The sequence below is a fragment of the Vipera berus genome, assembly GCF_964194415.1.
Source record: "Vipera berus genome assembly, chromosome: 2".
Taxonomy (NCBI): domain Eukaryota; kingdom Metazoa; phylum Chordata; class Lepidosauria; order Squamata; family Viperidae; genus Vipera; species Vipera berus.
In genome coordinates, this window is record NC_138203.1 from 103,768,469 (window position 1) to 103,793,359 (window position 24,891).

Here is a 24,891-nt window from a genome sequence, read left to right on the forward strand (position 1 = left end):
AATTTGGCAGGCTTAGTTCCAGCCTCTTGCCTTCTTGTAAAAGGGGTTGTCCCTGCCTTATCTGCAGGGCCGGTAGTAGGCTGGTACAGAACAGCAGCATGCAAAACCACACCCTCTCCAGTATATGGAAAAACCTTTCTCCACAGAACTGGTCCCTGGTGCCCAAAGGGTTGGGGGCTGCTGCTCTACATGATCTTTAAGGCAGAAGACTACTGATAGTTTGAAAGAAAAGATGACTGGCTGGTATTGTTAACACAAGAACTCTGGCTGACTTTGGGCCAGTCGCTCTCTCTCTGCCCAACTCGCCTTACAGGGTTGTTGTTGTGGGGAAAATAGGAGGAAGAAGGAACATTAGATATATTTGCCACTGTATAAAAATAATAAAGGTGGAATATAAATCAATCAATGATTGAATGACAACAGGGAAAAAAACTGCACAACTTTATTGATGCAAAACAATGATTGAGGGAAGGACAACTCCTGATTACATTACTATGCCAGCTCCACAATAAACTCCAAAAAGCCCATTGTAAACAAATAAGTAGCCCTTTGAATAGTGTGCACTGCAGAAGTGACTAGGCTAAAGTATCACACGTTCAACAAACACAAAAAGAGGGACCACCTTGATTTGGGAAACACATGGGAGAAAACTGGTCCATTAACTCAGGGACAAAAAGTTCTCTTGCTGACACAGAGAAGCATCTTGGCAAGTGAGTCCAGTACAGAAAACAAGCCAGCTGTGAAATGTATATTCTGTCTCTAAAATAAGATATAAAATAGTAATTTACATTCCACATTTGAACAGAGGACAGGGCAAAGCTCCTCAAAGAAAGAGCAGGTTGGAAGAATCCAGCCTTTTGTTCCAGGACTACTTTATTACTCAGTAAGACCAAAAAGCTTATAGCAAGGTAAGTTTCCAAGCCAGAAAGTGAGGACTTAAGACCTTGTATTGTAAGGGATACATAGAAGAAGAAGAAGAAGATGAAGAAGAAGAAGAAGAAGAAGAAGAAGAAGAAGAAGAAGAAGAAGAAGAAGAAGAAGAAGAAGAAGAAGAAGAAGAAGAAGAAGAAGAAGAGGAGCCCTTAGTGAAAAGGGAGGGATACTGCCAGACAGGCAACATGCGTTCATAATCTTAAGAAGGAGTCATAAGAAAAAGCATACAAAAGATCAGGTCTACTGCTTTGGATGGGAGGAATACACTGAGGGCATCTCCTGATTCAAGGTCCTCAGGCCGCAGCTTTGACACGTGTGGTGTGACATTTCCTACACAGCACATGGCCATCCAGAGGGAAGCAACCATTGTCATCTGCTTCAATGGACAGGGGCTTCCCACAATCCTGAAAGGTTAACAGGAAAAGAAATGAGCAAGGCAGACTAAAATGTTAACGTCAAGGAGAAATGGGGAGGGAAAAGGCAAAAGGTGCTCACCTCACACTTGTAACATTTCATGTGGAAATTCTTCTCCAGGGCCACCACACGAACAGTCTCATCCTTCCCAGGCTCTGGCATGATGGGCTCAGCACATACTGAACAGCGAGGAGCATATTTTCTGCAAGTGCATAAGAGAAAGTACAAGAGATTCAGAAGCTCAGTTTCAGCCTTTCGGTCAAATCCAAGCTTGAGGGCACAGAGGATCAGCGTGGCCAGAGGAGAACATGAAACTCAAGGGACATACCTGTGATAATCATCAACACAATGTGGCTGGTTGGCTTTATCCACAATGAAGGATGCCCCTTCCAAGGGTTTGTGGCACACCACACATGTGAAACATTGAGGATGGTAGGAATTACCAGTAGCCCGCAACATCCTGTCTGTGATTGTTTGCTTACACACACAGCATCTCTCTAGGGTGCCCTGAAGAATAAAAAGCAGATCAGAAAGGAAGCACATCTGCTCCAGTTGACAGCATTACTTCTTTCTCTGGTAGGACACAGCCATCAACATTAGCCAACTTAATTCAACCAGATTAACAGTCAAGAAGAGAAACTGTTAAGAAAATAAGCCCAGTTCAACGTAACCTTAGATTATTTTAGTAACGTTAATCTCCCATATGCCAGGGCAATGCACTGGCTTTCTTATTCACCTGATTTAAAAACTCCCTTGAAATTTTCTCCTATAGCCTCCTCTTGTGAAAGTAATTTTCTATCAGGTGAAATTGAATGGTTATTCAGAGTTAACCTGAGCATGCACACATCTTTGTATGTACTTGACTACATACAAGATACAATTCAGATTAAACATTTACACAGACTTGGCCATTCCCTGTGGTTGAGCTTCTCATGTGACCCATCCTGTGATATCTAAAACTAAGAGCTAAGTGGAAGCACAGAGGGGAAAAAATGTGACTGTTTCTCAGATTAGTACTCAAGTTACCTCACACCAAACATACTTTTTGGGCCCAAACATTCCATCACTTTGGCTGGCCATACCAAAGGAACTTTGTGAAAACTGCTTTTCATAATCTGATGTCCTTCAGTTAAGCTGACTACAACTTCCAGCCAACATAGCCAAACTTTGTATTTTTATTTATCTGGAAAATGCTTGCTCTCATAACAATAAACAACCGATCAAGGCGCGTCAAGCTAGCAAAAAAGGTCACCACACAATTTACACAGGTGGCTCTCATCAGCCGACAGTATAATTCCTCAAAATGAGTCCATGAAAACAGGCCACGCGCTGCTAGGACAATAAGCATTCTGCCCTGTTCCTAGACTCCATGATGGGCTACTTTATCCTTCCCCCACCATTTTTGCTCACCGCGTAGCATTCTTCACAGAAAGGCTTTTCATCCACATTGTAGAACTGTTGCCCCTGCAACTGTCTCTCACATTTGAAACAGGTGAAACATTCGACGTGGAAGAGCTTGTCCAAGGCCCTGACTGCAGGCTGAGTCCGAGATAGTGCCTTACTGCACAAACCACACAATTCTTCAATGGGAAGAAAGGGGAGGGGAGAGTCTGAGAAGATATTTACATAAGTACAGTATTCATCCCTCTAGTCTAAACTTTATCTGCTCTTGCATGATTGCAAAAGTGGGCCTTTTTTTTGAAAGGTTTCCTGGAGACCCAAAAGTTAGAAAATTTCCCACCTCTAATGTATTAAAACTGTTGCTAAAAGAAAGAAAAGGAGCAAATAGATTGTATTCCCGCTCTCTCCTACACCCACCCCCCACCCCTGCTAAAATTCACATCCTCCCACAGACCAGAAGTGGAGGCTTCAGCATGGGGTGGATGATCCATGTCCTTCATGAGCCTCTGGGTTAACATCTCCAGTTCCTCTACTTCCTTCATGGTCAGAGCAGAGCTGTTCCTTGGTGGATCTGATCCAGCATTTGGAAGAGATACGGGGTTGCGCTGGACAAATAAAGAAGATAATCTGAGATAAGTGCAAATCTCCAACTTGTAAGCGCCTCACATTCTGGAGCATATATTCAAGATCAATTCATGCTCCCTTTAACACTGTTGATCAGTGGACAAATTCTCTGTGCCATTGACCAGCTTTTTGTTGTTGCTGTTTTTTAAAAGGGAGAGATTATTTTTATTGGATCAGTGGCGTTTAATTAGTAAATTTTCAGGTGAAAATTATTAGGACTGCATTTCCACTAATGCAAATAGCTTTGACGTGGCTATGGAAACAATCATTCATTCTCCTTCACCTCCTAACCACGAAAACTAGAAAATATATACTTTAAGGAAAAGTTACATTATAAACATATAAAACTAAAATACAGAAATAAATGCACATGCATGTATAATATGCATAGTTATTCTCTGGATTTTTTTTAAAAAAAACTTCTTGCCAATGGTTTTTCTGTAATACTATAAGGTATATATCCATAAGGTATATCATGCATAGGAATGTACCTGCCATTGAGACAAGAATAAAGAACTCATTTAGGCTTGGTTCTGTAAAAATGCACTGATGCCAAATTCTGAAATCCGATTAAGGCTTCTTTTTCCTGTTTTAAAAGCTAAAGTACTTAAAACCATGTCTGATTTGAGGTCTCTGTATGAAACAGAGGCAGACAATCCACAGTTCAAGGGTTGTCAATTCCCCCTCATTTTTTTCCCCAGAACCCACCCACCTATACTAAAAAATATTTGGCGGTAAACCATCAGGACTTGGGGGCTTTTTTCCTTAAGATATAAAGCAAAATAAATGTGTTACACCTCCAATAAACTAAATAAACCTATTTTGCTTAATCAATCACCTCCAAAATGCATTTGGAGTAAGAAAAAACAGGATATCCTGGGGGTTTTTGTATGCTATTCTTTACTCACGTACAGGTTTGCATCCTCACCATTTCTCGTGGGGCAGATGGCTGGCCAGTAGGATATGGCTTCTCCTGGACTTGCGGTTTTTCTCGCTGCTGTGCGTAAGTGAAAGTGGGAAGCTGTGGCTTCGGAGCCGAGCCTGTGCCCGAAGGGGTTGGGAAATGAGACTGTGCAGGAAATGAAGCAGGCTGTTTTGGCAAAGTTGGAGGAGGCCCAGGAGCTGGTTTAGGTACAAATCTTGGGCCCGTGGCAGGAAGAGATGTAGTGAATTTAGGAACTGATGGAGCTGGGGGAGGAGCGGGTGATACTGATGATGGCAAGTCTTTACGCTGCTTCATGGCTACCCACGGTAGAGGAACAGGAACAGTTTCCTCTGGCTGTTTGGCCACAGAGTTTCCACCTGGACCGGATGCAGCCTGGGTAATAGGAACTGGACTGTCTTTAGTTGGAGTTACAGTTTCTAAAGAACTTCTAGAAGCAGAGCCTATATTTGCTGGAACTATCGGCCCTGAAGATAGCTGAAAGGTAATGATGAGAAAAAGTCAACGTAATAATCTCCATTTCCATCCCACTCAGACTATGACAGTCTAGCCTAGCTTCAGCATCCAGAGGAAGAACAGAGAAAGGGGTGACAGCCACATACTAGCCCAGACATTATCGCCCAAGTCTTCTTTTCTACTCGATAAACATACGTATAGCTACTCCAGACTAAGATTTAGTTTGAATGTCTTTTTTTTCCTCACAGAGATTTTTCATCTCAAAGTCAAGTGTAGGAAACCTGATTCACTGCTTTCCACAAAACCCAATTTTTATAGAGGTAGTCAAGCAATGGCATGGCCATCTCTGATTACAGATGACTCTTGTATAAACATTCTATTATATTAAAAATATATTCACACAGAAAGGTAGCCTATCAAAGTACCCTAGCTCACGTTCTCCTTAAAATACTTTTCTTTCCTTTTTAAAGAATGCTTTTTGAAAACTCTTTAGTCATGCTGGGCCTCTGTTCACTGACTAGCTCAGTTTAAGCTAGGTTTGGAAAAGCCATCCTGTACTGCAGCTCACCCGGGTTTTGAAAGGGTCATTCTTCTCCATGTCCTCCAGCATTGAAGACAAAGAATTAATCTCCAGATCAATGCTGCTCATCTTTCCACGGTCCTTCTCCTTCCAGTATAGAAAAGAAAAGAAGATACATGTTGAGGGAGGTTACTAAACCCATAAACCACCATGTCAGTCAATTCTAGTCAATACAACTACACAACCACAGAACAAAAGGGAAAGATTGCCAAGGAGGGTCCTAATAATGAATAATTCATTCTGAATTCACATCACTTCCACAGAGTCAAAACTCCATTTTAGACAAACACCAGTGTTTTCAAGACGTACTTGCAGGACGTAGCCAAAACCAGATGAAATCTCAGATGCTTGAAAGGTGATCACAACTGCTACTGCTTGGGGGACGATCTTTCAACATAAGTTTTTTCTTTTCCCCACAAGTCTCAGAAATATGTGTGGTTGAAGAAAACTCCACACCACTACTATAAACCAGAGAATGTCTATCTGCACAGCGTACAAACGTATCCAAAGACATTTAAAAAATCATGCAGAACTGCAATTAAAATTCCCTTTTAATTATGGCAGAACACAAGGAATATTGGCAGGAGCACATGCTTTGCTCACAAATATATCCCCTTCCTTTCTCACTTCATTTTAACAGACATGTCCATTTAGACATCCTTGGGACTTTCTCCTCATTTATTAGATTCTGCCCTAGCACACACTGGAGCCCAAATCTCTAAAGCACAGTAGGAACAAAGATAACTATGGAAAAATAGTTCCCCAATATGTCTTTCCATTATCTTACGTGAGGACTCACCTGAGAAACAGGCAAGCCACTCAGAGACATGGGTTCTTCCTCCAGCATAGGAGGAGGAGGGGAAGGAAAGACCTCTTCTTCTGGAGCAGGGGGAAATGGTTCCTCAAAAGGAGGAGGTGGGGGAGGGAATGCATTGTTTGAGACCACCACTATCTCTTCTCCTGGAGGCGGCGGTGGTGGCAAAGGAAATTCTGTAGAGAACAAGAATCATGGAGGATTAGCATAGTGACACCAAAAAGGGTTGCATTCCCCCTTGGTAGCAGAAGCATATACCCTAGAGCAGGAGTAGGCAACCTCGGCTCTTTTATGACTCATGGACTTCAACTCCCAGAATTCCTGAGTCAGCTGACTCAGGAATTCTGGGAGTTGAAGTCCATGAGTCATAAAAGAGCCGAGGTTGCCTACCCCTGCCCTAGAGTGATAACAACAAAGAATGTCAAGCAGTTCTATTGGACTTCAACTCCCATAATTATGAAACAATCCCTCCAAATGATCAGGTTATCCAGGAAGTTTTGATCCAGCAGATTTAGAAAGTACATAGCTGGGGAAGACTGATCCACTTTCGGCAATTTTATATTGAACCATATCTTCACGTGTAATAATATGTTATTTGAGAAACATTTGACCAATATAATGTTATAAATATAGTTCAGAATTACAGAATATATGTAACAGGAAAGCAATTCATCTCTGATTTTAAAAAACCCATTAATTTGCAAGCTGCAAAAATCCAGATTACCTCTAGATGGGAATAAAGAAGGAGTTGTTATTGGGTTGGTTTTTTTTAATATTCTACTGCCATCGATGTCATCCAGATTTCTGCATCCCGGAACTGATAGCATATTACACACAAAGAACATAGATATACTGTACACTTATGTTCCTTTGAAAAATCAGATCTTGACAATAGCACAAGCAGAGAATACTACAGGATTTAAAAAGTCAAATGCTTGCCAAAACTGGGTTTATACTTTCAAAACAAATTTTTCAAGAATGTTAATTCATATAAAGGTATTTTTGTTTTTTATTATTATGTTCTGTTACAGTTTTACTTAGTTTAGGCCAGGGGTGTCAAACTGGCGGCCCATGGGCCAGATGCGTCACACCAAAACCGCGGCCACCCCATTGCCAGCAATGGCGACACGTCACATGACATTGCGAGTTTGACACCCCTGGTTTAGGCAACTGTGCTATATTTCCATATGCTTGAAATCCAACTATTTTTAAGCATCTTAACAAAATTACAGGTAGGCTTTGACTTACAAAAGTTCATTTAGTGACTCTTCAAAGTTACAATCTCACTGCAAAAAGTGACATGACCATTTTTCACACTTGCACATCCCCATGGTCACATGATCAAAATTCAGATGCTTGGGAATTGGTTTGTATGTATGATAGTTGTAGTGTCCTGGGATCATGTGATCATCTTTTGTGACCTTCTGACAAGCAAGGTCAATGGGGAAGCCAGATTCATTTAACATCTTTTGCAAAGAAAATTGCAACATACACCATAGACCAGACATGTCAAACACAAGGCCCGGGGGCCGGATCCGGCCCGCAAAGTGGTTTCATGCGGCCCGCAAAGCCATCCTGGAAACAGTGAGGGAACGGCCCCCAGTGCCTTGGCCCTGGCCCAGAGACCCTCCTTCTGCCAGTGACCCTCAGATCTGTCCCAGGCCCCCATAGGCACTCTTGATGTGAACGATGTAGAGCTGGCCATCCCCACCCAGTAGGCCATACGCACTCTAGCCACGCCCACCCAGTAGGCCACGCCCACCCTGGCCATACCCACCCGGCCCCCTGAGGGCAACCGCAATGCTGATGCGGCCCTCAGTGAAACTGAGTTTGACACCTCTGCCATAGACCAGCCTTTCTAACCTGCTATTTTCTAGATATTCTGAATACCATAAACTCATATATATTTATGATTTATTAAGTTGGACATATAAACTAGTAAGGAACTGCTGCTACTCTTTAAATTCTAAAATGCAGACAAAACGTTGTCTCGTCAATGCTAATCAATGCTATCTCAGAAATGTGGAACTCTGCCATCCTCTAAGTACTGGCCTATAGTTAGATCTGAAATGTTGCGCTTCTATTACCTACCAATTGAGATGGGTTCAATTTCCACACATATCTCCCCAAACCAAAGCAAGTTCCCTTGAGAAATGGTGGGAAAATGGTAAATACGAATGAACAAATACAAAGATTCTGGCCATGGGCAGTCTATCTTCATTAGAAAAAAAGGAATATATACTATCTTAAGACAGTGGTGGTGTAGTGGTTAGAATGCAGTACTGCAGGCCACTTCTGCTGACTGCCAGCTGCCAGCAGTTCGCCAGTTTGATTCTCACCGGCTCACGGTTGACTCAGCTGTCCATCCTTCCAAGGTCGGTAAAATGAGGACCCAGATTGTTGGGGGTCAATATGCTGACTCTGTAAACCGCTTAGAGAGGGCTGTAAAGCACTGTATAGGGATTCGCTCCTTCCGACGGGATCTAAAGACCTACCTGTTTGAACAAGCCGGCCTGGCCTGATGGGTTTGGGTTTTATTATTGTTTTAATGTTTTAAATGTATTTTAACATTGTTCTGAAATACTGGGCTCTTTGTTTAATCCATTCTTAATTTTTGTATTTCTGTATTTTACTATTTATTGCCCTGTTCACCGCCCTGAGTCCTTCGGGAGAAGGGCGGTATACAAATAAAATTATTATTATTATTATTATTATTATTATTATTATTATTATTATTATTATTATTATTATTATTATTATTATTATTATTATTATTATTATTATTATTATTATTATTATTATATAAGTCTAAGTGCTATTGCTAAGTGCTATCTTAGCTATTTTTTTCCTTCCCATCTTCTTACATAATATTTCCTATTGAAAGGCCTGATCGGCAACTTAAACAATGGCTTAAAAAATAGGGCTAAAGTTTAATGATAGCAAAAATTAGAGGGGTAGACAAATTCATATTCATTTATGTAAACAAAGAAGTTGCAGAGCGTTAAAGAACCAAGCTAGAAACTAGGAGACTATGAGTTCTAGTCCCGCCTTATTGGGTGACCTTAGACCAGGGGTGTCAAACTCAATTTCATTGAGGGCCGCATCAGCATTGCGGTTGCCCTCAGGGGGCTGGGTGGGTGTGGCCAGGGTGGGCGTGGCCTACTGGGTGGGCATGGCTAGAGTGCGTATGGCCTACTGGGTGGGCATGGCCAGCTCTACATCATTGGCATCAAGGGTGCCTATGGGGGCCCGGGCAGGAGTGGGACAGATCTGAGGGTCTCTGGCAGGAGGAGGGTCTCTGGGCCAGGGCCAAGGCAGTGGGGGCCGTTCCCTCACTGTTTCCAGGATGGCTTCGCGGGCCACATGAAACCACTTCGCGGGCCGGATCTGGCCCCCGGGCCTTGTGTTTGACATGTCTGCCTTAGACAGTCACATTCTCTTGGCCCAACTCATCTCACAGGGCTTTTGTTGTGGGGAAAACAGGAGGAGGAAGGAGTACTGGCTGTGTTCGCCACCTTGAGTCATTTATAAAATAGTGGGATACATATATATATATATATATATACGTAGGTACATGCGCGTGTGTATGTGTTTGTGCACGTGTGCACACACACATGTACGCACACATGTATAACCCCCACACACACTCTTGCTTCCTTCAATAGTGAAGGTAGTTCTCCTATTTATTATGCAATAATACTATTATCTTCCTGAAGTAAAGCCAAGGAAGAGCCCACCACAGAAATTTTGTGCATCATCTCTCCTGGGAGAAAAAACAGCTAAGTCAATGCATAAGAGGAGGACAAGGACTAATGATGACTCCAGAGGAAAAGAGTCCAAGTTCCAGATGTTGGTTACCAGCTGCCTATCTCACTTTTTGGAGGAAATGAGGTTGCAGAACTGAGCTAAGAAAGACTTTTTTGCCCAAGCAACATTTCTTCCTGTTTGGGAAGAAACAAGGCAATATATGGTTTCTTTTTCAGGCAAGTTAAATTTTTGCTAACATATAAAGCACAAAATTGTCCCCATATCAAAACAAACAGAAGCTTTCAACTTTGTTGGATCTACCCACAGTGACAAATGTTCTTGCTTGGGTTGTGCATGCTTTTTGTCACTACCGATGGGCAAGTGACTTCAGGTCTCAATTCTGATTCCTTTACCACCTCAAGTAATATTTGCAACATTTATAAACTGCTCCAATCCCAACAAATCCTGGGTAGGGCTCACAAATTAATAGAACACCCCAATATTTTTTGAAAGCAGGCAGTATTCTATTAACGTGTGCACCTCAACAAGAATCACAAATAATAAACCAGATGTTCAAATTTACAAGTGCAACAAGGCCAATTTTTACTTAGCAGTTGAGTAAAGTAAGATTTAATTGATGGCCTTTCACAGACTTAGAGCCTGTATTGATTATCTTCATAACCCCTCCCTCACCCAAAATCAAAATAACAGAAAAGATATTACCAAGCTCAGGGAAAAGCTGAAACTACTTCAAATATCAGGGGATACAATATTTTTTCCCCACAGTTTCTGATCAAGGTATTAAGAGGAACTCAAAGGTTTAGCTATTTTCCAGTCGTGTTTAGTAGCTGCTATTCTATAAATTCTCAGATACCAAAATGCTGAGAGAGGCCTATCCTCTGAACAGCCGTAATACCACTATTCAAATAAAACTGGCCAAGAAAAATTCTGAATTCTAGGCACTCTTGCAATTAAGTACAGATGCTGAATTGCCAGATTTAATCCCAATCTGTTCTCTAGGGATGAAAGGATTGAGAACAAAGGAAGATGAATTTGCCTATTCTGAATGCTAAACGATGTAGAGGTATACTGCATGAAATCAATTCAACAGTCTGCAGGACCAAAATCCAAACCAAGTGGCATACCAATGTAATGAAGATAAACAAAGCAAATTTGACAATTAAAATGCCAGTAGATAAAAGAAGATAAAGAGAAAAGGGGGGGGAGGGGAAGAAAGGAAAAAAAGAAAAAGATTATTTGGTTTCTAATTTCCCCCTTTTTTGTCCTTCTGCTAATTTACAGCTTTTATAAAATATATGGTCCGCACAGAAACTAAACTGTAAATGTTTGTATTTGCCATGCTGTATGATGTATATTATATGTATGGGAACCATTCTTGCTTAAATTTGGTTAAGGTTCTGTTGTGAATATATACCCTTAGTTTTGCCATTGCTGCATATTCTCCACATTCCCAACCAGATATTGTCAGAATTGTATCTTTTTTCCAGTAGTGGGCAAAATTTCTTCCAGCAGGTGTAGGTATTTATTTCATTAAATTGTGATGCTTCTTGTTGGGTTTTTTTTTCTAGAATTATACTTTTTTTGAAAAATGTGGTTTGCCTATGTATATCTTTTTTTAACATGTCTACTATCTGAATATGATGATGATGGGCTATAGAAAATCAACCCTGTTGCATGGCCTAATTCTATGCCAGTTGACCAGGAACTAAAATCATGGCATTTGTTTAGGACCAAGTGATTTTAGAATTGCTTAGGAACAAAGATAGGATAAGAGTCTGAAAAATAGAATTTTCTCCACTCTCCTAATTGTCTGAATGCAAGTAACTTGCAATAGAATTGGAAGGGACATTGGAGGTCTTTTAGTCCACCCCCCCTGCTCAAGCAGGAGACCCTATAATGTTAGGCATATGGTGATAGCCTATCTAGTTGGGTTGGAAATATATAAACCATGATGTTGTAACTTTAAGGTGCTAATTGGCCAATGGGTGTGTAAGTTTTTGGATGGCCATAAGAGGGAGCTAGGAACGTAGCTTCTCTCTCTCTGCTCTCGCTGTTTTTTCACTGTTAGTTACTCTGTTACTGCTATTGTTGGTTTACTACTGTGTTAAACCTGAACAACTGTGTTTTTGACCTCTGGACCGGAAAGAAGACTTTGTATTTGGATTACTACTTGGACTGTTACTATTGTGTATGACCTGGACTGTTTATTTTTGACCGTGCTTTGTTTTTCAACCACAAAGTAAAATATTTTTGTTTATCACACCTCAGTGTCTCTTGTGGTTACTGTGTGACTATTACTGCTCTCAGTACCCTTCATTGTCTGTTCAACTTCTTGTTAGTTCAAGGAGACCTCTGCACACTTACTGACATATACCATTTCAGATAAATAATTGCCCAGTCTCTTTTTGAAAGCCTCCAGTGATGATAGCACTCACAACTTCTGAAGGCATATTGTTCCACTGGTTGATTGCTCTCACCATTAGGAAACTTTTCCTTAGTTCTAGGTTGTTTCTCTCCTTGGTTAGTTGCCATCCATTGTTTCTTGTCTTGCCTTTTGGTGCTTTGGAGAATAGGTTGACCCCCTCTTCTTTGTGGCAGCCCCTCAAATATTGTAAAGTTCCCATTGCAGTCCAGCAAGAATTTTAACATTTAATTTATATATTATCCAAACTATGGCTGAAATGTGACTCAAGACGTCAACTAACTCTTCTGCACTAGAAGTGGTATTCTTTCTAGCATTCATATAATTATGTTGTTATATTACTTACTCCCCCCCATCAGGGATCGAAACCAGATGTTTTTTAAGGACCAAATATTTCTAGTCACGAATGAACAGAACCGATTCTGCTAAGTCAAACTAATGAATTTTTGACCATTTCTAGACTAGGAAGCGAATTTACTACTAACCTGGAAACTATCAAGTCTAGTCTTCTTGCTCATGTAATTATAAGCCAGAATTATACCTTAATCATGAATAATACTCTCTTAGTAGTGCTAAGTTCATAAGCCACGGTTGATTCTTTATTTGGCTTATCATTGTGTGCAAATGCTAGGTCATCCCCATTACGGAAACATTAACCACTTCTGTATCTAGTTTCCTTTGCTTCTCTAGCCTTCACAGATGCCCGAGTTCTGTATCCATAAAGCACTATTGTTCTTGCTCCAACGTGACAATATTTCTCTCTGCCCTTCCTAACTCCCATTAAAGAAAATTGGTACTGAGGAGCAACTGTCCCTTGGATTTCAACTATTCACCAATTAGAAAGATAATCAGATCATTAATTACTAATATGGCTATTGACTTTTTTCACATCCAGATATCCCAAGGGTATTTTATAATTAAAATGTCAATGTGTTTCCAGAGAAGTCCCATCAGCAATAACAGGGTATGAATAAGAAAAACAAACATATTCATGCAATACTTATATCTGCCTTAGGTTGAAGAGGCAAAAATTATGCAAAAGCTAGATTTGGGATAAGGGCCCCAGGGTTTCAAATGGAGCAGGTGCACTAACTGAGAAGCCATAAGAGCTGTAACATCTCAAGGATCAAATATTATTCTGGCATATTCAATTATATTAGTAAATAGCAATCAGGCATTTATTTTTGATAATGAAGAAGCCAATCAAGAAGCCACTTTTAATGTTTGTAAACATTACACAATGGATTAGGGGAAAAATCTGTTAAAAGTTTCAGATAAATCTAGTTTTGATCACACTTAATTATATATTGTGACCAAGTCATCCCAGTCTTTTCTATTATAACTTTGTTTAAAAATTCCCATGTTTTATGTATGTGTATGTATGTATATGTATGTGTGCATGTGTGTATTTGAAGACTGTTCAGAGCCCCAGAAGTGCCTCTCGACAGCTGAGCTGAGGAAGAAAGCAAAAGCAATTCAACACACGTTTTCCTTAGGTTCCCTCAGATGAGATGAAAGTCTATGTATACTTCTTATTTATAGCTGAGAAAAGAATTTTACTACTACCCAGCTATAGAGTCAAGGACATGCTGTTGGGAGTCTGCCAACTTTACTAGGGCAAAAATAAGCAACTTGAATTCCAAGGGTATCTGAAACCAAATAATGAAGACAGTATCCTACTGAAAGGTATTTTTTTTTAAAAAAAACAAAGACAGACTAAAAAGCCCTCTGTTAGACAAGAATATCCTTGTCTAAACTGAAGGAAAGAAAGAAAACAAAGAAAATGTCTTAGTTAACAATACGTGCAACCGTTCGTTTAGTGACCAAAGTCACAATAGCACTGAAAAAAGTGACTTTTTTTTTCCACAGCGGTCACGTGATCAAAATTCAGACACTCGGCAACTGGCACGTATTCATGCCGGTTGTAGAGTCCCAGGGTCATGTGATCACCTTCTGCAAACCTCTGACAAGCAAAGTCAATGGAGGAGCCAGATTCACTCAACAACTAAGTTGCTAACTTAACAACTGCCGTGATTCACTGAAGAATTGTGGCAAGAAAGGTTGTAAAATGGGGCAAAACTCTCTGAACAGCGGTCTTGCTTAGCAATGGAAATTTTGGGCTCAATTGTGGTCATAAGTTGAGGACTACCTATAACAGAGGAAAACAGAGGAAGATATACAAACAGAAAAGGATCAGTAAATTAAAATGTCTTAACTGGCTCTGGACTTTTGCTCTCCAAATATGAACTTGGTTTCAAGTATAAATTTAAAAATTCAGGGGAGATTCCCACTACCACCATTACTGCATCCACATCTGAAGGCTGCAGAAAGTATACCCAAAGGCTTTTGAGGAGGCTCGGGGAAGTAAATCCAAAATACAGATGTATTTAACCTCCCTTAATACATCTGTTTTAAGGCTTAACTTTTTCCCTAAACAGGGAGAGCTTACAGGACCGTTCTGCAACCACATTTTAGCAATTTGGTCCTGATGATTTGGGGAATGGGGAAGACTGCTGACCTAGGCAGTAATTAATCTCTGTCTACAAGTACAAACAGTTTGTACCAAATAGTTGCAATCTAGAAGTAGGAAGGCTTCTATAACTCAAGCGTCTCTTGGCAGCATTCCAGAACCAGAATCTTAAACTAATTTTTGAAACCTGTGGTAGAACTCTTCCTACCAATAAATGCCTCATCATTACATCACCCCTGACTATATTCATTTATTACCACTGCGAGCAAGGAGGAGAGACAGTCAAATTAAGAATCCACAGCTAGCCCAAGGCCACTTGTTAAGTTTCTAAGGAAGACAGTTGCCTTCATCCCCAGCAGGATAGTTATCTGATGCTCCTCCCGCAAGTCTAGCATTGTTCCATTAAGGGATATAATATTCCAGATGATTCAGAGGTAAATCATGGAGCGTCAGCCCTGTTTGAGATTGCTTTCTCATTCTTCACTCAGCAAAGTTCTGGCAGCCACACCTTCACAGAGATTATTCCACTTTTTTTTAGAGAGATCCACACCCTCTTCTAACCCGGCAGCTACAACTTTGATGTGATTGTGAGACATTTCCTCCTTGCCACCGCCACGACCCCTCCCACCACCGCCACTTTTCCATCTTGTCCTTTGACTGAGCATCCTTCACTTTTCCCAATAGAAGAAAGACAACAAAGACAACTTACCTTCTGCTGGGGGAAGAGTCACAGCTATGGGGATCTCCCCCACTTTTCCTATCTGGGCACATGCTCCTGCAGCCGGGGGCAGCCTCTGCTCTGAAGCATTTTCAGGGATTGATCCAGCAGCCTTGAAAGGGTTCACTTTGGGCTTGGGAGCAACAACGGGTGCAAATTTCTTCTGAGGGCTGTAGAAACTTGGAGTGGAGATGTTGATGCTGACAGTAGAGGTCATGCGGGTTCCTGGGGCACCGGATGAGGCCATCTTTCTGAGAGTGACACAGGACCTAGATAAGGAGGGAAAGAAAGAAAAACCCTCCCATCAGTCACAAACAAGGCAGGAGTGGCATGGAGTCTGGTGCACGGAAGGATGGATGAGAGTATTTAAGGTGGAAAGGGAAAGGGGGGCGGGCTGTTAAAAATGAAAGGCAGAGGCAAGCAGTATGCAAGGAACAAATAAACAAGGTCCAAAGTGTAGATAAGCCTCAGCAGATTAGGGTGAGAGAACAGCCAGGCCTGAACTTCCTCTCTGCATATATTTTGGGAACAACCAAAGCTCTTTCACATGGGGAAAGATGGATAAATGCCACAGAAGAAACCACATGCCTGAAAGGGTAGGTTCCACTCTTAAGAGACATGCTTGAGTCAATGCCGCTATGTGCCTGAGAGAATAGGAATCTGTGTATTACGGAAGAGGGTGAAGAGGATGACACTCTGCAATTTCTACCCATTTTAAGGCAGATAATAGAATTGTCCACCTCCTGCTATCTTCCTTCATGCCCTTTCACACTCTTCTCTCTTGCTTGCTGTCCCTTGTTTCACGTCACCTCAAGGCACTGGCTATCGCTGGTTAACACAAAGGCAATTTGGCAACGGATAGGAGAAGAACAAAAGGAAACCTGTCTGTCTCCATGGCGTTGGCATCTGTGAGGCAGCCTCTGGAGCCCCCGATATCCATGGGCAGCCTCGTTGCCCCCTCCTCCTCCTCCTGATCCTTCCCGTCACAAGTGTTCTCGGGCAGCATCCTTGCCTCTCAGCTATCGATGCTGCCACTCCCCCACCCGCCCACACAGGAAGCAGCTCCTAGACCCAGCCAGCCAGCCGTGCCGATACGTTCCTGGAGTCACAAGTCTTCCCTCCCCAGACTGAGCAGCCCAGAGATTGCCCTAGAGCATGCACGCCTTGCTGTTGGGCTTTTCTGCTGCTGAAGCCAAGGCATGCACAGGGGAGCAGCCAATTATCAGCTGCAACCCTGGCACGGGGTAATATATATATATATATATATATATATATATATATATATATATATATATATATATATATATATATATATATATATATATATATATATATATATATATATATATATATATATATATATATATATATATATATATATATATATATATATATATATATATATATATATATATATATATATATATATATATATATATATATATATAAAATTTAGTTTTCTTTTTTTTAAAAAAAAAGGTTGCTTTTCAATAGGTCAGGCAACTGTTCCCAGGCAGTTAAAGCACAGCCTTACCAGACCAATTTAAATTAATAAAAACACGAGTCCTCTTTTAAAACATTAAATGCTTGCCCCTGCAGTTTAAAGCACAGCAACTGTGCTGGGAAGGGTGTTTATTTAAAGGCCTGCACTTAACAAAAAAGTTTTATTTTTTATCAGTATGTTTTATGTGTTCATACATATCAGTGTCCAGGTGATGTCATCAAGGTGCTCTCCCAGTGGCTGGAGGCTGTGGAGGTCTGGAGGAGGGAGAACAGCCTTCACCTGATCCCTGACAAGAGTGGCTGTGGGATTGTGGGTCTTTTGCCTCATTTAGTAACGTTTCATTGTTAACTCTAGATAGGTAACACTCCTCCAGACAGAATTGGTGTATAAGCTGGGGGTCCTGCTCAAAGAGAAGGGGCAGCTATGGCTGGGAAAGCCTTTGTAACCTTGTGTGCCAATTCTATTCATTCCTAGATTGGGAGGCACTGCTCAGGGTCACTTGTACCTGAATCACCTCTCAAATGGACTACTGCAATGCACTCTACATGGGGCTGCCCTTAAAGAGCATTCAGAAGTTTGGGCTGGTCCAGAATGCTACTACATGTGTAGTGAATTCACCATGTGCAGCAGTTAACACTTGAGCTGCACTGATTCTTGCAGTAGGCTTTGGGATGCAATTCAAAGTGCTAAAAGCCTTATATAGCATGGGGCCAGGTTACTTGCAGGACTGTCTAACCACAAGAGTTTCTGTCCATCGCACTACATCCAGTAGAGGGGACAAGCTCAGTGAAGCAATGTCACCTGCTAGCAGGAGGCATGCCTTTTCTGCCCTGGTACCTGCCTTATGGAGCAACTTTTCCCCTGGGTTTGGATGGGCTGTGAATATTTTGCTTTCCAGATGTCAATGGAGACCAGCATGTGTGGAAGGGAATACATTTTGGTAAGGTGTTCTTACTGTGGCCCCGACATCACTTTTTTGATTGATCGTGTATTATGTTTTATCTTTTATTCGCCATCCAGAATTCCACTGATGCAAGGATGGCTATATAAATTTGTTAAATAAATATACCCAGAAATAGACAGACCACATCTTGCTACCAAGGGCTTCATTAACACACATTTGAGACCACTTTAATTCATTAAGAACCGCAGATTTCTCATTTTACTGGTACAGCTGGTCAAAAGGATGAAAATGCAGTCTACCACACCATTAGAACTGGACACTCAAGAACCGTATCAATATGAGGTCCTTTGAAGATGCAAGAAGGTATCTTTAACACTCTGCTCCAGATATACAGAATGGAGGAAAATATTAACGATGCTGTTGTTATATTCCAACCCAAATTCGATCAGTTCTCATGCTGAGCCACATGACTTTTCTTATAGGTTCAGCTGGGTTCAAGGCTGATCCAAAAGCAATATAAAAGCTGAAGCGTATGACTATAATCATGAGTATTAGATTTCAAAACTCAGAATAGTTACCATTCCACTGTCCTTCCTAGGATTTGACATATGGGAACCTGCTTGTTCTGGCTTTTGCCTTTGTATCTGAGTAGCTCATATTAGTTCCTGTCTAACGCCAAGAAAGGCATTAGAAGCAGTTCCTCTTCAAGTCCTAAGGCCTTTTCCTTACCTGTAAACATTTCCTTCTTCATCCTACTTCATGACATAGAGCTCGTTATTAAAGTCCACATTGTTTTTTTTTCCTGAGTTACATTAAACAAACATAAGGCTCTGCTTTACCAACTTTTCTGACTACGGTATATTTGACCAATTTTTCCAAGAGATGGCGGAATCGGATCAAATAAAAATGGAAAAGCTCAACATTGATACAAAGACCATGGAGTCAGCTGTCCCGGTATGAGCAGCTGTTCCAACTCCTTCGCTCTCCCCGCCAACAAGCCACTTTCCAATTGCAGCTGCCCTGCCCATCTTATTCCCTTTCTTGCCTTCACCAGCACTAAGTCAAACACTACATTTTGCAATTGTCTCTCGAGAGACACTTCATTTCCAAGGTCAACTGATAGAAGGAGTCCAATTGTGCTTAAGAAACCAAACAAAAGCCAGCGGAAAGAGTGAGTTATAATGTTCATATGGGCAAGTAACAGGCAAGGGAGAATATTTCTCATATGAGCAAGTCTCAACCAGTTACTGTATCTCTAGGCTCTAGAACAAGCTATTTGGGAGGGTGGCCACAAAATTTTCAATGACTACCTAATGGCTTTTGGTCAACCAGATTAAAGCTTTGGGTTTAAAAGAGTGAGAGGCAATTGAGTACTTTTTAGGAGTACAAACTGCCTTCAAATCAGTGCAAACTGCACGTGCAGCTCATTTTAAATTGCTTAGGATTTGTGCAAAAATATTATTACTTCCTATATTGCCAAGATTGAAAAATGAAGCTCTCCATCATCCATTCATCCTTTTTTTAAAGTAAATGAAAAATAAATTCTCAAAGGTTTCCACCTCTTTGAAGAATTCCTTCCATGGAGAATTACACTAAACTAACTCTATCAAAATGCTTAGAAGACAAAAATTCCCCTTCACAAGAGTTGGTCCAACATACAAGCTATACAAATGCTACTCTATTTAATTTTCATCGTCATTACGTTACCCTTGATTTTGTGGTGTGATGGAGGAAGAGATACCATTACATCTGAATTAAAAGGTGAATGGGATGTTATGCACGTGAAAAATAGCATTATGCATAAAATGATTCACAAATTTTATGTGTTGCATCCAAAACCCTTTAAACAAAGGTCCAGTAAATCAGGAGTACACCATATCTGCAATTATATTGATCCTTTAGGTAGGCTGTAAAGACAAAATGCTACTTCTTTGAACAAGAAAAAACTTTCTAAATACTGATATACAAAAATTATGGGAAAAGGCAACCTCAGTGGCCCTTAGTGAAGATATAACAATAGCATTACACCTCCCTTTCCCTAATTGGCTTTGTAAGCATATTACACAAATTCTTCTTTTCAGTAACTTACAACATTATCTTCCTTCTATCCTCACCACTCCCACCAAATGTTCATTGCTAACTGCTCACTACTAATCCTATACCTTTGTTTCATTTGTTGGCAAAGAAAGTGAAATTGCAAGAAAGATTCAGGGGGGGAAAAGTGAGAAGGGCCAACAGAGTCCTGCAGCCAGTCTGTGTAATTTTTAAATGCATACAACTGTTAAAATAGTTTCTAATTAAATATATCAATATATCCTCAGTTCAAAGGATTTCTCTCATTTTTGGAAGTATAGTAGCAAAACCGCAACAGTAAAAACCATCTTGACAGGGGAGTTCTCCTTTAAATATTAAATGGCTTTACATCCAGCTTATGAAGTGTTAGAAACATTGTCTCATCAGTTCCAAAATTTATATTGATTTGACACTGCAAAGTGTCCTTAATGTTTCAGCAATACCAGTCTTCCCCATTCCAAAATGTTGGATTTTATTTTAGCCCCAATCAGGATGACCAGTAATAAGGGACTGTGGAGTTAACTGTCAGAAAAACTCCAAAGGACACCATGCTAGGAGCAATTGGACCACCCATCCTGCTTCAGTGCAGTTTCAAGTATCTAGTGGTCAACCGCTGAATACATACACATAATAAGCAACTCCACCCAATATAAAGAATGAGTCTAATATCTTCACCAAACTCCATATTATAAAGTAACTGTTAAGATTTCCAGTGGGTCTGCTACATAAAAGCATTCTACTTTTGACCGCCACTCCACTTGAAGAGTCATAGCCTACTTGCTTGTACAATCATGTTGTCCTTTATTGCACAACTGCTCCAGAATTACACAGTCTTACCACATAGCTTGCTACACAAGCATATATCACTTTTACAAATGCATTTCATTTTGATCTTTGTAGCGTTACAGTTCTTCTAACACCGGTGGGATGCTTTATTAGGGATCATTTTAAATTTGTGCATTGCTCTGGGCTTCTCTGGGAGGACGAATGGTATTTAAAAAACCAATAATAGCCTGGCTTTTCTTTAGATTGGGAAATGTTCGATATGCAATTAGCTAAGGGCTTAGGAAAAGGGTGAAGGATTTGTTTTTTTAAAGCTGAAATGTTTTTGCACAACTTCCTAGTTTCAGTTCCTTTCCGGTAGCAGCTCTATTTACAGTATTTATTTTTTATTTATTTTTATTTTAATTCCATTTATATCCCGCCCTTCTCCGAAGACTCAGGGCGGCTTACAAGCTTAGCAGTAGCCTTCATTCTATGTATATGCCTGCTTGTTAGGGCTTTCACACACACCCCAGCGGCATTACTACAGCTTCCCAAGTAATATGTTCAGTTCTGGAAATGCAAGCCAATTCCATTACTAGAATTTAGGATGCCTTCAGGGCTCAGACATATCCAGGTTGGAGTCTGCTTCCTAGACAAGACTTGTAACCTGTGATCTATCAACCACAACACACCATGTGTGTCACGGATTATGTCTCTGGTTGGATGCATGACCAACCTCTGGTTCTTGTAGACACAGACAGTGGCAGACACAGTCAAGCAGGATGTTTACCAATGTTCTAAGAGTCGCTCTGCCATATGTAGATTGTGGGCTGGGCTGTTCCCAGAAGTATGCCTGAAGAGATCAAACAATTGACCTTTGTTGCCTCAATCGACTTGGGAATAGCAGAGGCCAGATCATCTAGGGTCAGTAGATCTAGTTAGGATTAATGAGAAAAATGTGGAGGTAGGATTATAGTTGTACATCTGAATTCTCAATTCTGATATATAAAAAGTGTTAATTATGTGAGCAGCCGGAGTGTCACATATGGTCCTCAGCGGAAAGAGGGTCGTAATAAATAATAGCACTGTGAACATGTTGCCTGAATTCTTCATCTGCTTGCTCCCTTTTTCTCCTCTCCACTTCTTCTCATTGCTCATCATGTAAAAGAGAGAGACTGCAAAATGGTTCTGGGCAAAAAACGAAAGTTATATATTAAGACTGCAGAGGATATCAAAGTTATATATTAAGACTGCAGAGGATATCGGTATTTACCATTTATGTAGATAAAGTCACTCAGCCCAACTTATTTTTTTACTATTTTTTTTTTCCATTGGGAAGGCTGTAAAAATTCGACCCCCCCCCCCAAAAAAAAAGATAAAAGAAACAATCCGGGAAAGCTTCAGCAAGCACCAACAATAACAAGTCTTTCTAGGAAGGAGACACAAGTCACGCAAGAGCTGCCGTCCGGACAAGAACTTGCAGCTTCTTTCCGCTATCTTAACACATCTGGAAAAGCGCTCGGGGGGCGCGGGGTTGCAACCACCCCCCTCCGGCTTGTTTTAGCTTCAAGCAGGCAACAGTTCTCGGCGCGCGGCTCAGCTTTCACCAACTGGCGGGACTTTCCAAGACAAAGAAGGGGAGTCGGCCGCGGGGGATAGCAGGGGAGGGGGTCGCAGGAAAGTCCAAAGAGGGCGCCCCGCAATTTGTCAACCTTTCCCCAGAGTAGGAGCTTTTCCTTAGAATCCTGCCCTGCTCTTTCGGCCCCACCAGCCTCGCCGGTCTCAGAGTAAAGCGCTCTCCCTCCCCCCCCCCCGAAACTCTCAAGGACTCGCGGTTCCCCCCACCCCACGGCTGCATAAATGCACCTCTCGTAGAATCTTCGCCTAGCTTGTTGCACGCGACGGGGAGGCACGCATGTCACGCACGCACAGCCGCCATCCAGGGCAAAGTGGACGGTTTCACCTCTTTCCCCCCACCCCCCCCCCCGCGCCACCCGGGAATGACCAATCAGGGCCCCCGAGGGGAAAAAAATTGGGACCGCTCGCGCCCTCCAGCCCGAGGCAAAGCAGGCATTGGGAAGCGCCGCGAGGCAAAGCGATGGAGGCGCGAGCCCGGGGCGGTTCTCCACCGCAGGGAAAAGGCGACCCCTTACCCTTCCAGGGGCCGAAGACCGCTCCGGGATTCGGCGGGACTAGAAGGCGCTGCGTCTCCACGGAAGAAAAATCGCAGCCTCTGGCGGCGGGGGCTGCCCGTGGCCAGGCGTCTCTGCCTGGCTGGCCCGAGCGCAACTTTTTCTAAGCAGCCTGGGCTTGCCAAGAGGGGAGTTGAGCAAAGCGGGGGGGACGGGGCGGAGGAAGCCGAGCCGCTGGAGCCCCGCTCCCGCCGAAAAGAGCCTTCCCCCTGCCCGAGCGTTTGACCATAAAAGGAGAGAGGCTGCGCTGAGCTAACAGCTGAGCTCACTCTTCGGGGAATGTGGCAAGCGGGGAGGCCGGCGACGGAATGGGGGCGGGGGATTGCGCGCCGAGCGGGACCGAAGCTTCCGCTCTTCCAAGGATGCCGGCTCGCCGCTCGTTTAGGCCAGCGTTTCCCAACCTTAGGAACTTGAAGATGCGTGGACTTCAACTTCCAGAATTCCCCAGCCAGCGTAGCTGGCTGGGGAATTCTGGGAGTTGAAGTCCACGCATCTTCAAGTTCCTAAGGTTGGGAAACGCTGGTTTAGGCTGTAAAGAGTCCGCCCTACTGCCCTAACTGGCTCCTTCCGAAGTGCGGGGGAATCCTGCGCGCTCTCGAGTCTCGGGAGTCTTTAGGAAGGCAGCGTGGCTGAGGCGCCCTGGGCATCCTGGCGCAGAAGCAAAAGTCCCCTTGGGCTGCGCTTCGCGCTAGCGCAGCGCCCGATCCTATTCACGTTTCCTCGGCGGGCGAGTTGGATGAAAGCTTTTTGTTCTAAAGAAAGGAAGGGGCCGCGGTCCAAATGAAAAAGGACAAGAGTCGTTGATAGGTTATCGGGGCTGCCGCTTTTGTCCCGCTCTTCCTTTAGTCCCGGTCCTGATGCGCGACTTTTCTCTCGATGGGGGAGGCCCCCACCTCCCCTTGTTTCCCCCCCCCACCCCAAGTGTATGGTTTTCTTCAACTTGTGCCGTTCCCCCTCTTCTCAACTATTTATTGAAAAGGGGGAAAAAAAACCTCACCTTGAGTTTTGCCTCCTGGACCCTCGCTCCCCCGCCCCTTCGTCCTTCTAGAAGTGATTTCATTTCCTTTGGAGCCCCCAAGCTCCGAGAAGCTGCTTTTGATGAGTCAGGGTCTGCCTGGCTTCTTCTCCACCCTCTCTCTCTCTCTCTCTCTCTCTCTCTCTCTCTCTCTCCCTGAACCAGCTGCAACAGTTTCTGACTCAGAAGTTCCCTTTTAAAAATGGTGAAGACGTTTGTTCTTTCTACACAAAAGCCCCCACATTCTGCACTATAAAATGGTGGCATTCTTATCTTCCTAGCATCAAGGAGAGACGATGGGGGAGGGGAGGTGTGTGGAAGCTTAAGTGTAGTTAATAAAGTTAAAAAAAAAAGATCAAGTTGGTTGCTGTCATAAAGACAGCAATCAGAACAATTTTGCACTATTTCTCCGTTCTAGGTTGCAGTCACAACTTGCTTTCCCCATCCCCAGTTTGCATCTTAACACAGCTTTTGCTCTGGAAGTCGTTCATGGAACCATTGTTTCTTTAATTCTCTCTGTGTAATTTTATTTGGTGCGGGCTAAAGATTTGCTTATGCATTATCTATCCTACTCATAGTAACAGTACAATGTAAGAAAAAAAAGATGCATTCCTAGTCCTCAAATGCAATCTATGATATAGATCAGGGTTCCCCACCCCCACCCCATCCATAGACTGGCAGCAGCCACAGCATGCCAGAAACTGGTCCGCGCAAACAAGCAAAGCCCCATCCACAGGATGCAGATAGTACATGAAACCAGGCCCCCTCTGGTCTGCAGAAAAACCTCTCTCCCTGGTGCCCAAAAGGTTGGGGGCCTCTGATATAGATAAACTACCCCCTCAGGGCTTTGATGAATTACAATGATATATATGCACCTATGTCTCTCTCTCTCTCT

At 42.3% G+C, this 24,891-nt stretch overlaps 1 protein-coding gene across 2 annotated transcripts; it reads right to left on the bottom strand.

Annotated features, from left to right (window-relative positions):
- Window positions 1–342: 342 nt before the first annotated feature.
- Window positions 343–23,187, bottom strand: ZYX (zyxin). 2 transcript variants are annotated; one of them, XM_081321348.1, is made up of 10 exons: window positions 16,425–16,507; window positions 15,535–15,812; window positions 6,151–6,341; window positions 5,340–5,438; window positions 4,301–4,792; window positions 3,203–3,353; window positions 2,758–2,927; window positions 1,676–1,854; window positions 1,429–1,549; window positions 343–1,337 (listed from the first exon to the last, which is right to left on the bottom strand). In XM_081321348.1, the coding sequence occupies exons 1-10, from the start codon at window positions 16,481–16,483 to the stop codon at window positions 1,227–1,229; spliced, it is 1,851 nt and encodes a 616-aa protein (XP_081177474.1). In that variant the 5' UTR covers window positions 16,484–16,507; the 3' UTR covers window positions 343–1,226. The 2 variants fall into 2 exon arrangements, with proteins under 2 accessions (XP_081177474.1, XP_081177473.1); XM_081321347.1 differs by lacking the exon at window positions 16,425–16,507 and adding an exon at window positions 22,943–23,187 and having other exon boundaries at window positions 344–1,337.
- Window positions 23,188–24,891: the final 1,704 nt, after the last annotated feature.